This window comes from Salvia hispanica, chromosome 5 (genome assembly GCF_023119035.1).
Source record: "Salvia hispanica cultivar TCC Black 2014 chromosome 5, UniMelb_Shisp_WGS_1.0, whole genome shotgun sequence".
Taxonomy (NCBI): domain Eukaryota; kingdom Viridiplantae; phylum Streptophyta; class Magnoliopsida; order Lamiales; family Lamiaceae; genus Salvia; species Salvia hispanica.
In genome coordinates this window covers 34,739,202-34,756,122 of record NC_062969.1, presented here as the reverse complement: position 1 = coordinate 34,756,122, position 16,921 = coordinate 34,739,202, and the positions used below count along the sequence as shown (strand labels likewise).

At 35.8% G+C, this 16,921-nt stretch overlaps 1 protein-coding gene across 1 annotated transcript; it reads left to right on the top strand.

Moving 5' to 3' along the window:
- The first annotated feature begins 12,290 nt into the window (after window positions 1-12,290).
- LOC125189919 lies at window positions 12,291-13,945 on the top strand. Its single transcript, XM_048087138.1, has 4 exons — window positions 12,291-12,299; window positions 12,351-12,778; window positions 13,508-13,572; window positions 13,682-13,945. The coding sequence occupies exons 1-4, from the start codon at window positions 12,291-12,293 to the stop codon at window positions 13,753-13,755; spliced, it is 576 nt and encodes a 191-aa protein (XP_047943095.1). The 3' UTR covers window positions 13,756-13,945.
- The last annotated feature ends 2,976 nt before the right edge of the window (window positions 13,946-16,921 follow it).

Below are 16,921 nucleotides of genomic sequence, written 5' to 3'. Positions count from 1 at the left end.
GATTTTTTAATTATTTTTTTGGCTTATTTTAATAAATACCCCACCAATTTGTTTTTCACTCCACACCCATTTTCACTCCACCTCCAATTTCACTCTACAGAATTTTATACCAAATGCACGGGAGAGACGAAGATTCACCCGGCACGGAAGAATCGGGATACGGATACTATCCTTATTCTATAAAATGTTCGTTGTATAATTTTCCGGTATCCATTAATACAAAGAATATTTGGTCTCATCGCACTTTTTAATTTTATTATTATCTCGTTTTCTAATTATTTTTAGTCTAATAACTTTAATTTTAATTGAATTAAAATATACAAAGAATAAAAATAAAGTGAAATGTGGCTAACAAAAATGTCCACTATTGCTGCGGAAACTTTTTTTTGTGGCTATGGACAAAAAAAAAGTGTCCACCAAAAAGTGTCCTCCTATAGTGGATGCTCTGACTCTTGCATTCTAACCTTTAATTGCATAATTTGTCCCTTATATTATTCATTCGTGGGAGAAGGGATGACCCTGATGGAACACTATGGAGATCAACCAAGGGCAGTAGCAATGTGTAGAGCAACAAATACTAATAAACTCATTCTCACATTTTATCATGTCAATATAAATCTATTTTACTTTATCTTACAACGAATCTAACCAAAAATAATAACAAAAATTTACTGAAAATCAAAAATACCTTCATAGAAAACATTTAAGAAATCCATCCAAATTTTATAGAAAAACAAAAATATCAACACTGGAGTCTTTTCCATCGCCGCTGCATCGATTGTGAATTTCAGTCAAAATATCAAAATTACGTAGACTCTTTCTTGACAATTTCTCCACTGATTCAAAGTTTGTCTAAAAAATGTAAATCGGGGCTTTTTTGCCACTAAACCTATTCAAATTTTATCCAAAAAAATGTAAATGTGTGATTGAGAATTGCTGCACATTTCCTTTTTCAATCTCAGTTTCGCCGATTTGCAAATTGGGGACTTTTTTTTTGCATATTTTTGTGGAGATGGGTGAGGGTTCCAGATATGGGAGAGAGAGAAACTAAAAATGGGTGAGGTTTCCAGATATTTTCAGTTTCAAAGTCGCTGCTACATCAAAATAATTTTTCAGATGACAGAGAAAGGCTCAGATATGGGGGAGAGAGGATGCTGAACATAATAGAAGAGAGAGAGAGAGTGACGACGCAAAATGTCATGGCTCCAAAATGTCATGGCTCCAAATGTCATGGCTCCAAATAGCGCCAATTTCACCTCCAAATATGAAAAGGATATAAAAGTAAAATCAATTACTAACTAAACCGGAAATTTTAAATAAACCGGTTTTTTTTCTATAAAATCAGTTTATGGCTGGCCATAATGTGGCCACGTAGCATTTTCCTTTAATAAATTATTAAATGACTCCGTAAACTGCGACTTTTAGATATTATTATTATATTTAATCAATTAGGAAAATTAGGAACTCATAAGTCTACTCCATTCGTTCCCTTAAAAAAATATTTTTGGCACTTGATTTAAGAAATTAGAGTCTCGGTAGTTAAATAGAGAATTAATAAATAAATAATAATAACAATTAAATTAAAAAAAAGTAAAAAGAGACTAATTAAACAACAAATGACTCATTTACCACGAAAAGTTCCAAAAAGAAATTTTATGAATCACTTGTTTGAAATTTTACAAAGGGAGTAGTATTAGTTAGTGTAAAATATAGAGAATTGAATAGGAATGGAGAAACCTCCATTAAAGGAGGATGGAGAATTGCAGAAACCGTCATTTACGGGAGAAAGAAGAGAGAGGGAGAAAATATCTTTATTGACTACATTTTGGAAGAGTTAATGCAAGGTACAATGGAAAGCCTTATATATAGGCACAAAATAACAACTAATAAATCCTAAACTAATTCTTATTCTAATAGCCTCCCTCAAGATGGAAGCACAACAATTGCTACCATCTTGACAACAAGCATCAAATCACAAAATAACAACTAATAAATCCTAAACTAATTCTTGCTGATATAAGAGAGGAGTCAGGAAATGCTGAAAAAGTTTGAATCAAGCTCCACCCCAAATTTCAGTAGCACATAGACTTGAGTTGTTATTCACTTCCATCACAAAGGAAACTTGTCTTGCAGTTAGGTCTTCCATCACGTGGGTAGGCAATGCAAGAGATAAGAGAGAACCATCATCGATGTGGGCCGGAAAGGACATCGGTCTTCCACTCGTGAGGTAGATAAGAGATAAAGAGAAAGCCATCATCGACTTGGGCCCGCTCTGATACCATGTAAAATATAGAGAATTGAATAGGAATGGAGAAACCTCCATTAAAGGAGGATGGAGAATTGCAGAAACCGTCATTTACGAGAGAAAGAAGAGAGAGGGAGAAAATATCTTTATTGACTGCATTACTGTACCTCCAATTGAAACAAAAGCCAAACAACATGCTAGATCATAGACTATTTTCCAGATTTTGAACATCTCGATCAGAGAAACCAAAAAAAAAAAAAAAATTGGAGAAGGAGATTTGTAGAGAAATCGAAAAGAGATTTCGAGAGATTTATAGAGATTCATGAGATTGAGAAACAGAATTGAGATTTCAAATTCATTGAATCCTATTTCAACCTGTGAGAACAGAGAAAACAGATTTTGATCGGTGATTGAGATTGAGAAACAGAATTGATATTTCAGATTCATAGAATCCTATTTCAATCTGTGAGTAAAGAGAAAACCGATTTCTATCGGTGAAAACAGAGAGAACCGATTTAGATCGGTGAGAACAGAGTGAAATCAGAGAGAAATTTCAATGAGAAAAAAAAAATCAGATCGGTGAGATTCAAATCAACCGATTCAAAAATGAAATGAAAAACAGAGATTGATGAGAGGAAACTGAAAAACTGAGAGAAGAACAAACACTTTTTCGCCGGCGGTCAGTCGATCGGAGAACTCTGCGGCAACAAGTCACCACGATTGTTCATCATGATCAAAAAAGGAGATAGATCGGGAGATAAGGCTCGATTGCGATTGTGCATCGCGATAGGAGAAGATCGATCAGAGAAGATCGAGATATGAGAGAAATCAGAGAGAGATTGTGGAAGCTTGTGTCACTGATACCATGTAAAATATAGAGAATTGAATAGGAACGGAGAAACCTCCATTAAAGGAGGATGGAGAATTGCAGAAACCGTCATTTACGGGAGAAAGAAGAGAGAGGGAGAAAATATCTTTATTGACTACATTTTGGAAGAGTTAATACAAAGTACAATGGAAAGCCTTATATATAGGCACAAAATAACAACTAATAAATCCTAAACTAATTCTTATTCTAATAGTTAGAAATAAAGCAATGTTTATAAGAAAAAAAAAAGGTGTTTGTTTGAAATTGGTTTATGTATTAAAAATTTTGTGATAGTTGTCTATGTTTAAACGCAAATATGAGTAGTTGATATTGACTTAGACAGGAGTTGTAAAATGTCGATAATGAAGCTGAATAACCCTATTTCGATATAAATAATTTGAAGCTTAATATTTATATCTATGTTAGTAAATGGAGTATATAAATGTTATCTATGAAACTGAATTTCTATATGATCACTTGTAAAGATAAAAATTGTGAATGTCAACATCCATTTATTATTACAGTATCAACACTGAGCTTAATGCAATTTTTTTTACTTTTCCGCCTTAGTAACATTATTAACTCTAGACCTTTAATTGCTGGTTTCAAATATTTAGATACGAGAGTAATAAAGTATAATAAAAATTATAGACTATTAGGCCTTTAAACTCATAATTATTTATTTATTTGATAAAATTAAGATGAAGCTAGAAAGAAATAAAAAAATCTTTATCTTTTTTACTCTATGTGCAGCTCTATCTCATGTATAATTTGCAGTTATCGCATGATACCAAAGTTTATTCAATAATATATTGCAATTGTGAATATCTGCAATACAATGTTTATCAATATAAAACATAACCATAAGCAGGCTAGCTGGATAGGATCTCATCATTGAGCGAACAAAAATAATTTGTAATAATTAATTTGATATTAGTGTACGTTAGTTATTATTTGATTTTTATAATAGTAGAATACATTTAGCTAAAAAAAATTGTCGACACAATAACTGAAAAGCAATTAGCCATTACTATTGTTTGAATTTTTTTTTAAATAATTATAATTTAGGTTGACAAAAAAAAACATCTCTAAATTAAGGATAAATTATCTTAATCTTTTAAGTACTATAATTTTTTTTGAACACTTATATTTGTGTTCCACAATTTTAATTGAGATGTCAATAATAAGTACACTTTACACAAATTAATGTCTTTAATAGCATTAAAATATATCGCTGGCTTCTTTTTTGTTAGTGATTAAACATACATTGACGGTTGACCATTGACGACATCATGATTATTAAGATGGACGACTCTTTTATCAAATAACAATTTCTTCTGAATTGTTATCTCTTACATATCGATTTCGAAGCAAAGATCATCTAACGAAATCTAATCAAATCCCACAACGGACGATGTAAATAATTAATACTGTCTTGTTTGTATACATGAACTAATTTATCAGCATTTTTAGCGTTCTTTTGTTAGCCTAGTTAGGATCAAATATTCTTTTGTAATATATTCATCTTAATAAAACATTTTCATTATGAACACAAGAATAGTTTAATCAGTACATGCTTGTGATGCCAAAACCTAAATTTCACTAAATAATTCCGGCCTCAATTTACAATAAGAGATCAGCTTATATATAGGCAAAATTGAGGGTCATTGTAATTCTAGTGACACTAGGAAATATTTCCCCAAGAAAATATCATGAAAAAAGAAATCATATACTATAATAAACATATTAGCCTGATTTACTTCCTTTCAGATTCAGTGTTTAACTGGTTGGACAGTTAGACTCTCCAGAGAGCTTAATGGTGCATTTCGAGACGGAAAATACTATGGCATAACCACTTTTCCCGTTTGTACAAATAAATTGTTGGTCAATATCGATATATCTATATAATCTATACATATATAAAAGGGGAGTTTTGGGGATATTTACACAAATGTCATTTTAGCTGAAAAAATACAATTTGATTAAAACTGTTTTTTTAATGAATTTCTACATTTTAGGTCTAGATGAATGTAATTCAAGGGGTAGCCGGCAGTTTCACCATTTATGTCAATAATCAAATTTTCTTTCTCGCTGTTTGTTGTGACGATACATTCTATCCATGATTTCATATTAATTGAAAAACATAAATTCTCATCATTGTTGTGAACAATACTCATCCCAAACCACTTTATATACAACTCTTAATATTCCTCATCCCAAACGTTTACGAACAATGCATGATTTGTATATTAATGACAAAAATCCGAACGTTCAAGCAAAATCTCTATATATATCTTCCCAAAACAGCCTCATTCGTCGAAATTCCAATATTCATCGACGACTCATGCGGTGGTGTCATTTCAATGCGTGGAAAAGTCGAGCACACGGAAAGCCGTGGTGAATGCAGGAGATGATGATCTCAATTTCACGTTTGAAGTTGGTCAAGTTAATAGGGATAAAGCGTCCCTCTCCGCGAAGAAGCTCTTTGACTGCGGCGTGATCGTTGCAGATCCTAATGGAAGCAACGGCTGTAGGCTTGGAGGATAATCCATGGCGCTTTCTCGCCACAGCACTAGAAAAACGGGGGAACGAGCTCGGTGGCGAAGAGAGGTGTAGCGCCGTTGAGACTGCTGAGCTGAAGGACGACACTGTCTCTTTCTCTTATCAGAGATGAATTGTGTTTCCTCACCGTTTCGTTTAATTAATTATCAATGACATTAGAATTCATTACTCTTAAATCAAATAGTGATTTTAAATTTTCAGTTAAAAATTAATTTAAATAATTATCATGTTATTGATAATAGTCATTTATAGATTTTGCATATTTTAAAGAAAAAACAGATGCTACAAATGAGTTGTAGCGCAGTTAGTGCATTTTATGTTTTATTATATTATGTACAGAATTCCAATGTTTAAATATGTGGTAACGTTAATTTAATGCACAATAATAATAACAATAATTATTTTTTTTAATCCAATCAAATACATGAACCTAAATTATTTTATAAATTTCAATATTTACAATGATATTCATATAGATTTTTATGAGTTATATAAAATTGGAGTTTAGGAAAGAAAAAGAATGTCATCATGTTTTTTTAATTAAAACCACTCTTTCTTGATATGAGTATATAAACAAATTTACAGCCAAGATTAAGGTAAAAAAAAAAATCTCTACTATCAGTAAGGGTTATCAAGTAGGCCAACGCAGTGTAAGATATCGAATACTAATCTAAAACCTCCCAAAATAATCAACAAAGTAAAATTGAACCAGGGCGGACGGAGAATTTTATTGATATTTGGCTCATTTGTTGGTCATGATGAGTATATTTTAAAGTCAAGAGTTTAGAATTTAGGTTTCAAGGTTTTGGTTTTTAGTGTATATGATCACTATATTGTAATGGAATGAAGCTCGGTGATATTTACATGATTGCCATTCGAATAATATATTTATTTATTATTTAAAATTAATTTTTATAAATAGTTTATGATTTGAAATGTAAAAAGAATAGACATTTATTATTGATATAATTTGTAACAAATGGCATTAAACTTTATTTTCAATGTCAGGTTAATAAAAAAGTTATTTATTAATTAAATTAGCTTTTTATTAATAGTCCATGATTTAAATTGGTGGCGTATATTCTAAGCGTTTTGCTTTCCACGTTCCAAAAACCACCGTACGTGACCTTTAATTAGCATTTCTTCTATAAGCATTTCACCTACAAATATTAAATTTTAGTAAACGTTTCATATGTAAATATTATAATTATGTTGAAGATGGTGGAAACTAAAAGGTCTTTTGTTTATGAATTGTGGAACATGAAATGTTAACTTTTAGTTTTCTATAAATACATGTTCTTTCATTGCTATTCATATTTGCAATTTTTTTTTGACATTGTTGGTGTCCGAAGAAATTACAGGAAGAATATCAACATGAGCCTCACAGACCTTATTGGTGCGGAGGACACATCGATGTAGATGGCAATCGACTATTTCATATATGTGGCAGCGATGGAGCCATAGATCTAAGGGTTTTTTTGTGTTATTTTATGTGATTTCACCATTAGGGCAGTCATATTCGAGTTGTCTATAGTTGCTCGGTTAGTTGGTTGACGAGTATCTATATTTTTTGCACGGTAGTAGAGGGTTTACAAATTTAAGATTTGAAGTTGTATCTTTTTATGGAGTTTACAAGGATGATGGAAGAAGGAAGAAAGAAGGTGTAACATCCCGGAATTTCGAACCCTAATTTTAGAGCCCTAGAATTCTATTGATGACGTGGGAGACGAGAATTAATTGAGGAATGAATTTATTGCATGAGTTTCTTTGACCGAGTCGAGTCTAGGGTTTTACGTTGGAAGTTTGAAAAGTCAAACTTGTTGATTATATGATGTGGCATGCGATTAATTAAATTATGAGGTGAATTATTTGTTTAAGGGTGAGTGAGATTATTAGGAAATTTCCATAAATACTATAACCCCTTTTTTTCCTTGTTGAAATTTTCGAACCCCTCGACTTTTGGAGAAAGAATTCTATTTTTCTGGATTTAATTTAATTCTTGGGATATTTATCCAAATTAAATCCAAAACCCAATTATTCCATATTTCTTAATGAGAAAAATCGAACCATATTGTTTTTAAGGTGATTTTCGAAAATCACCTATGTTTGGGAAGGAAGAATTATTTTATTGTTTAATTGATCCCTTATTTGATTTCCTTCCATACCTAGAATTTAAATATTCTACCAAAGCTTTCCATACCTCAAGAGATCTTGTCATATCTTATTTTAGTTAATATTAAAAATCCATGCCTTATTTAAAAGGCATAGAACACGCCTATTTTCCTTTCTTCAATAGGAGGATTTTTATTTTTATTTTGCTCCGTGATATTTTATTCTACTCCGTAAAATATACCAAACGAAATCTCGACTAAATAAGGGCCATAATTTTTGAAATCTCCATGCCTTGAAATCCTAGTTCTTTTTATTTCTTCTTCCCTACTCCACAATATTTTATTTAATTGTGTAGAATCAAATCTTCCCAAATATTCCATTTTATTTACCTAGAGATTCTATTTAACTCTATAAATAAGAGAAACTCCTAACCCTAGCCATCAAAAATTTCGCCCCCCACCCCAAAGTACACGCCTCCCTCTCTTCTCTCACTCTCTCAATTTTTCTTCTTCTATTCTCCAATATTTCGACATTTTTGGAGAAGAATTGAAGTTTAATCCAAGAATCTTGAAGAACTAAGGCTAATACTTTGATTTCTACCGTTCGTTTTCTCAAAAAGGTATTCTAATATTAATCATCTTCTTTCTAGCCGATTAATCGGTATTCTTGAACCCTCATGCATCTGGATTGAGTGAGAGTGGGGTATGAAGGACATAGAAAACGTATGCATGTGTGTATGTGTGAAATCGTGTGTGTGTGTGTGTGCGTCGTGTGTGTGTGTTTGTGGGCGTGCGTTGGCAAAACACTCATGTGTGACATATGTTGATGATAGATCTAGAGTTAAGATGCGAATGAGATTTATATGATGAACATGATTTTGATTGGTGATATTAAGACAAACCGATGGGAAAGGGAAAGCGTTGAGACATGCATGAGTAAGGAGTTTGTGTTGAATCTAATTCATGATATGTGCCTATGTGATTAGAAGGTGAAACCTCAGTTCCGAAGCAGGATAACAAAGGAAAAGAACATACTTGAAATCTAAGCAGTCGAGGTGAGTTTTACTCTTAAACTCTTTTATGTGCAAATATATGAATGTGGAGAGATAAGGGTGGTTTAACTGTTATACCATGCCTATGTCTGTTTTGTTGTGATATTGTGCGCCTGATGCCCAGTTTGAGAGTTCGCTCCATTGGGCTATAGGGCTATGGATATGTTTAAACGAATTCGGGTCTGAGTAGGGCCGCAAACCCTACCAGGCTGTGTACACGGTGGGATCGGGAGCCGTCCTTGCTAGTCGGCCGGTCTCGTGGGCGAAAAGTGTGGCCACACTTTCGTCGCACCATGGAAATGTTGTGATTGTGGAAATTGATGAGAAAAGTGGGGAGTTGTTTGACTGGCCAATCTATGGAAATATTTTTGTGATACTCGTTGAATATTTATTTTGATAATTGTAAAACCTCGAGTTCACTATGGTAAGGGTGACATAACTTATAAAATGTTTTGGCAACGAGTTCACTGAGTATTTCAAAATACTCAGCCTTGCATGTGTTTTCCTTATGTGCAGGTTGAACGACGACGAGCGGTGGCGGGTGTTGAGCATATTAATTAATTAAGATGGATGTTTTGAACTTCGAGCGTAGTTGTGTCTTCATACATAGCTGCACTTTCTCTTGGTCGTTTCCGCTGAATTTTTGATACACTTATCTGGATATTTTGCACTTATTCCTTTCGGTTTAGAAGCTTTAGACTTCTTGTGGTTTTCTTGGAAATTATGTCAAACTCTTGAGATATTTGATCGTAGTTTATGGTACCTTTCTTTTACTTATTGAAGCCTCGAGGTTAAACCGTTGACTTATTGCTTTGATAGTTCCTTTAAATACTTTAGTCAAATCTCTTTAAATGAATCCCTAGCCTATGTTTATTTCTTTTAAGTCCGTAGCAGTCGCCGTATTTATTATACCCTTGGGAGGCGGGCTGTTACAGAAGGTTTAGGCTTTTTCGATATTCGAATTATTATTATGATTAGTCAAAGTCTTTAACTGATTAGATTTATTCTTTTAGTTAATTGGGTACTGAACTAATTGGCTAATTAAGTATTTTTTTTATTGAGAACGTTGAAGGTTTTTGAAGAGCTTAGTTATTTTCTAGACTATAAATATGACATTTAGTAACTTATTATTGATACACTTTTATTTTTATTTATTTTTCGTTACTTTCAAACAGCAAATTGACACGCTTCGTGAGTTGGTATTCGTCTGACTCATCGTAAATTTTGTTGTAATATGAGTACATTTTTTTGTATTTTTGAATAGCAACAAAACTAAAATTTGATATTTTGTTCTTAACAAAGGGAGAAAGATTGATACTCCCTTATAATCATTACAAACCTTGCTCACCAAACTTGATATTTTTGGTTCCTTTTGCTATTTGCACGGTTATTACTTCATTACATTTTCTAGATTTGCAGTTTTTATATTAGATATTCAACAAATTTCAATCAATACTATGTATAAATTCGAATAAATAATCTTTTACTATGCATTATTATTATTATATACGTATAATATGTATGTTTAGAAAAATTGCATTATGTCGTGCATAGCACGGGAGAGATACTAGTAAATATATAAAAGGAGAGTTTTAGGGATATGTTGGGAAATAAGTAGAGTTTTGGGGGGTATTTAGGGAAATATCCTTTTAAAATAGATATTATTATTTAAATAAAAACTACTTTTTTTTATTAAATTGTTATTTGAAGTTTCTTTTCTCCTCTCTAAATCTTCGGTGTTTTTATTGTTATGGTGAATGTTTTTATTTTTGCAGATATTGCAGGTCAATTTATTGCCATAAGAGGTTAGCTTTCTTCTCTAAAATATCATTCTATTTATTGTTGATCTAATGATCTTTTTTTTTTGGTATATGTTCACAAAATATTTGCTCAACTTTCTTCTGTTTAAACCATTTATCTGTTTATTGTTGAAAGGTTCGCTTAATTTTCCTCTCTCTAAAGTCTAAACTATCTTTCTGTTTATTGTTCATCTATTGTGTTTTCCTTTGTCATTTATTGCAGATGAATTCATGAGCTTAACAGGTTAGTTTCCTTTCATATTGTTTTATGTTTTTAGTTTGATTATTTAATTTATTTTTGCTTCTTATCGTGTTACTTTTTCTTTTGGATCCTATCTACAATAGAAGAATGATATTATTGTCACGACCACATTCTCCCTAGTGGTAGTGACTGCATCTATACGTGACTAAATAACACTTTAGAAATAATGAAACGGGATAAACATGATTGATAAGTCGAACATAGGACATTAGTCTCATAGGCGAATGTGAAACAAGGCCAATATAAAGTCAGAGTGCGGTCTAGGTTCATAAATTCCTAGTACAAAATCCTAATGCAGCGGAAAAGTCCAAGACAAAGTAGTATGTATGGGGACATACTACCTTGGGCTACCTATCAACTTATTTAAGGACCGTTCCCAACACCTTCGCCTGCTCGTCCACGTTCAACCTGCACATTTGAAAATAACATGCAGGGCTGAGTATTTGATATACTCAGTGAGCACATTGCCAAAAACAGTTCTATCTTTATTTTGTCAATGCCACAGTTGAGTGATCACGGGGTTTTACTTAAAAGACCCGAGTCACTAAATACTTTTCTTTTCATTTGATTGCGCAATCACGTAACATAGATATACCATATCTGAAACTGATGTGAACCGGGAATGTGGCCACATTCCACGACGGTCACTGGACCGGCCAACTCCTTTGTTAGCTCACGGTCCCCTTATGTGTACACTAGTCCGAGTAGGGTTTGCGGCCCTACTGGGACCCGAATTCGATTTAACTTAAATTGGCATAGCCAAGCAGATAGGTAATCATAAACAAAATATGGCATGACAACATACTTGAGCAAAGATTCACATTTTCATACTGAAATCACGTTTTGAAAGAATGCCACCTCAAAAGCTAAAGCTCCTTCCGAAATTTCCTTAACTTGGTCTTAGATGACGTTCGAAGACATCCCTTTAGGAAATAAATGATACTTAATTAGACTTTAAGAAGTCAAGAAAATTAAACGTGAATGCATCCTAAGTGAGTGCTCTTTTATTCTTTTTTCTTATTTTTCTAGAAAAAGTTTCTAGAATTTCTTGAACATTAATTAAATCAGTAGATTTAATTTAATGGGAAAATTATTCGCTTAACTAGAGGATGTTACCTCCTTTGCCATTTATTTAAGCACTAAAATAAGCTCGAGGTCTACTCATCGTTAGCGCATAAATTCTTAAAATTAATTATTCGAGCGCTTAAACTAAGGTTCGGAACATTAGACTTATCTTCGTGAAAATAATTAGCGAACCATTAATTATTTAATCAACATCATAGGAGAGCCCATGATTTAATTAAATTCTTAGCCTATACTTTTATTTTAGTTGGTGGCCCAGACTTAATAATTAATTCACTAGCCCATCTTCCCATTTAAAACTTTAACCCATGCTTTTGGTTGAAAGAGGCCCAAAACACAAATAATAGTGGCCCAAATATTAAATTAAGAGAATTGGCCCAACTTCTTCTCATCTCCTTCGGTCAACTCCTTCCCCATTCACTTCAAAATCCCTAAAACACAAAAATCCCCAAATCGAAAAGGGGATCGATCGCAGAGGAAGAGCAGCGGCTTCGGAGCCATCACTCCAGCTCCTCCGCGGTGCTGCCGCCGCTGGTCACAGAACCAGCTCCTCCGCGTTGCTGCGCAGTCGGAAGAAGAGGGAAGGCATCGCCTCTGTGAATCCTTCTCCCTCTCGGCGACTGCTCCCTTCCGGCGTTCACACACCACCGCCGGAGTCCAGCAGAGCCCCTCGTCCCTTCGCGAGGCTTCTGCCTCTGCTGCTGCTCGGCGAGGCTCGAGGCGCCGCCGCTTCGCGCTACTGCATCTCCTTCAACGCCGTCGCCGTCGGTCTCGGCGGTCAACAGGCAGCAGCTAAGTCCCTACCCCCCTTTATCTTATTTTCCTTTTCGTCTAAGCGTGAAAGTTAAGATGTGGGAATCTACTTTATGTTATCTAAAGCATGAAAAGAGCTAAGTTTTCTGTCTCAAGTTAAAAACTAAAAGGAAGCATGCTTAAATTCTCGTTTAGCCGTTCTTCATTACCTCTTACCCATAATTTAAGCATATGGTTTTCCTTGTGAGAATTAGTGGCTGTTGTCATGGTTTCACCTGGTATGCTGTGATTGTGGAGTGGGGATATTCCTTACATGCTTGTGCTCTATTTGCTACATGATGACATGGCAATATGAGTTGGACTTGGAACGGAGTGGAGATTTCCTTCTTGAAGTAGTTGTTGTCTCTTCAAGTTTTCTGGTTCTAGACTCTAGACTCGCCCCTTCCTCTTCAAGGCTCGAGAGGTATGGGTTGCTGGAAAAAAAAAAAACCATGCGGCAACTCCACTCCAAGTTTCTCCCAATTGCTTTCAAAACTTGCTGAAATTTCAAAGAGTGTTGGAGGGAGTCCAACGGTGGGGTTGAGGAGGGAGGGTTTTATAAGCTGATTTTGTACCTTAGGAGAATTAATTGAAAGCTGATCCTCCCCTTGTCCTCATGTTGAAACCTATCTTACTTTTGTGATATAGAAGTACTCTACACTAAATGCAATTTGGTCTTTAGTTAGAGATTACAAGTCCCCTCAAAACTGATTTTGGTTGATTGTGTGACTAGGAAAGCTGGTGTGCAGGGGCTGTTTTGGAGGAGCAAGAATGGCAGCTTTGACTTGCCTCTTTTGGGTAAGTCCTTAGTCCTCCATAGTTAAAGAGATGTTGTTTCCTTTCCTCTATTAAGAGCTTCATTAGTTCCTCTTGTTCTTTGGTAGCTAAAACTTGTTTTATCTTGCAGGTGAGGGAGAAGCTTGGCTGCCACGTTGCTGTCCAGAAATGGCTTGCTGCCCTGGGCCCGACGGGCTGATCTAATGCGGGCCGCGGTTCGGGCCTGGAGAAGAGGCCCGAAGTGCATCAAGATTTCTCCTTTCTCTTCTTTGTTTTATTTATTTGAAACCTTTGTTCCATGTACATTTTTTTTGGTTAGTTGTTCATTTTATTATCTATGTAATGCTATTTGAATTTCTTTATACCTGGGAAAAGACTTCTTGTCCTTCTTTCATTTACATATTGTTGACGTCGTTGTGTTCACTAAATTCTTACTTTAGCTTTTATCTCTTTGCGAACCACTCCATTAAACACAAACAACGAAAAGTGGCAGTTTGAATTTGATCATGAATCAAGGGAACGAAAAAAAAAAAAAACTCTAGTTCGTCGTTAAGCATTAACGTATCGGGATAATTAAAGAAGCGGGTATTACATTCTACCCTCCTTAACAAAAATTTCATCCCGAAATTTGCTTACGTCATTTTAAAATTATGCTCCTTCGTCTTATCCTTCAAAACCCGAATAGATTCCTCATGACCATGGCATTTCTTTCGCTAATATTTATTTTCCAGCTCTTGCACTTTCGGATTTATAGTAACCTCGTTTTTTTTTTTTTTTTTTTTCGGGGATACTTTCGGGAAAAACTTTCCCTCTAGCCTTGAACTGTAGGTCGGTTCTGCGAACATCTGCGTAAGACTAATCTGGTCCGAGCATCTTTCTCTCACTGATACATTTCTTTCCATACAATGCTTCATATGGGGTCATGTTTATAGTTGTATGTTGTTGTAAGCAAACTCTATAAGTGGTAGTACTGGTTCCCAGTTTCCTCCACGGTCGAGCACTACGGCTCCCAGCATATCTTCCAAGGTCTGGATCTTTTTTTTTCTTTTTTTTTTTTTTTTTTTTCAGACTGCCCATCGTGGATGGAATGCAGTGCTAAAATTCAATCTAGTGCCTAGCTCTTCCTGTAGGCTTATCCAAAATCTAGAAGTGAACTTTGAATAATGGTCTGAAGTGATCGTCACTAGTATTCCATGTAGGCGTATGATCTCTTGTACATAGATCTGAGCTAACTTGTCTGATCCGTAAGTGTTACGAATTGGTATAAAGTGAGCGCTTTTGTGAGGCGATCTATAATCACCCAGACCTTGGCAATCCTGTCACGAAGTCCATCGCAATGTGATCCCATTTCCACTCGGGGATTTCTAGGGGTTGCAATTTCCCATAGGGTCGTTAATGTAGAGCCTTCACTTGTTGACATGCTAGGCACCTTTCTACAAACGACGCTATACTCCTCTTCACGCCATCCCAAACTGTTTCTTCATATCTTATTACATTTTCGTACCTCCTAGGTGGGCAGTGTAGGGTGTCTCATGCGCTCCACTCATGATCTCATTTCTAAGTGCCTCGTCATTGGGCACACACAATCTTCCTTCAAAAGTGATGGCGTTACCCACCTCCTCGCGGTAACTCTCTTCGTTTCCCGTCCTCGCTTTAAGACGAATCTTCTCCAATGCTTCGTCACTCCTTTGAGCCTCAACAATTCTGTCCCTTAAGTCTGGTTCAATCACAAAGGTGGCGATCCCACTTTCCACCGTCTCCGGTGCTCTCACTACTTCCAGTCGCATCATAGCAAATTCCCGTATAAGCTCCTCATTTTGTGTGAGGAGAGTGGCCACTTGGGGTATAGTCTTCCTGCTCAAGGCATCTGCCACTACATTCGCCTTGCCTGGGTGGTAATTTATACCACAGTTATAATCCTTGACTAATTCGAGCCATCTGCGTTGCCGCATGTTCAAATCCTTCTGCTCGAAGAAGTACTTAAGGCTCTTGTGGTCCGTGAAGATCTCACATCGAACTCCGTAGAGGTGATGTCCCCAAATCTTCAAGGCATGTACCACTGCCGCTAGTTCCAGATCATGAGTGGGGTAGTTTAACTCGTGCGGCCTGAGTTGGCGTGATGCGTACGCAATCACCTTGCCATTTTGCATTAATACGCATCCGAGTCCGATCTTTGATGCATCGGTGTACACCACATAACCTGCTCCTGGTGCTGGCACGGCTAGGACTGGTGCGGTGGTCAACTTTTCTTTTAACAGTTGAAAGCTTGCCTCATACTCCGGTGTCCAATTGACCTTAGCTCTTTTCTTGAGCTGTTGAGTCATTGGTCTGGCTATTTTAGAAAGTCCTTCAATAAACCTTCGTTAATATCCAGCCAAACCTAAGAAACTTCGAATCTCATTAGGTGTTGTTGGTGACTGCCAACGTTGTACTGCTTCCACCTTTGCAGGTTCCACTCGGATCCCTTCTGCCGTTACTATGTGTCTAGCGAAATTCACCTCGTTAAGCCAGAACTCACATTTTCTAAGCTTAGCATAGAGTTTCTCGGCTCTCAACGTCTCTAAGGTGATTCTCAGATGTTCCTCGTATTTCTTCTCTTAATGAAGAGCACTAGTGCGCCCCATGGTGACACACTGGGTCGGATGAAGCCCAAGTCTAGTAGTTCCTGTAACTGTATCTTGAGTTATTCTAACTCTTTAGGCGCCATTCTGTATGGTGCCTTTGATACTGGAGCCGATCCTGGTTCGATATCAATTGTGAATTCCAATTGCCTGTCTGGCGGCAAATCCTGGTAATGCGTCAGGAAGGACATCCGGAACTTCTCGTATCACTGCTACATTCTCTATCTTTCGGTCCTTTTTCTCTTCTCCATTCAGATAAACGAGGTATGCAGGGCATCCTTTCCTTATCATAGTGGTTGCTTGTAGTGCAGAATTTATGGACTTTCGTCGCCTCATGGAGATTCCGTGAAAGATTGTGGGTTCCTTCCCCGGGTATTGCAGCGAGATCTGTCTTTCCTTACAAAAAATGGTAGTGTAGTTTTCGGCTAACCAATCTATTCCCGATATGATGTCGACGCTCCACATCAGCATCACATGCAAATTGTGAGCCACTAACTTAAGGTTTCCCATAGTGAATTCTACGCTCGAGCAAGTTCGTGAGATATCTATAATGCCTCCTATGGGTGAGGACACCCTCATCTTATGTTCGATTTCATCAGTAGGCAGTTCTAAGGTATCCATTGATTAATTAATTTCTCTAACTGGTGAAGCCATCCCCGACTTAGGTTTCATCGTCACCTACTAAGTTCTCTAATAGTTGCATCGGTCGTAATTGTAGCCATTAAGCTAGCGGGTTTGACCTCGTAATC

What these genes read in the sequence shown, in the direction of transcription:
- LOC125189919 (XM_048087138.1), top strand. An exon ending in GGTCAACAGGCAGCAGCTAA is followed by an intron (nt 12,779 to 13,507) that starts GTCCCTACCCCC and finishes TTGTGTGACTAG; the next exon opens with GAAAGCTGGTGTGCAGGGGC. An exon ending in CTTTGACTTGCCTCTTTTGG is followed by an intron (nt 13,573 to 13,681) that starts GTAAGTCCTTAG and finishes TTTATCTTGCAG; the next exon opens with GTGAGGGAGAAGCTTGGCTG.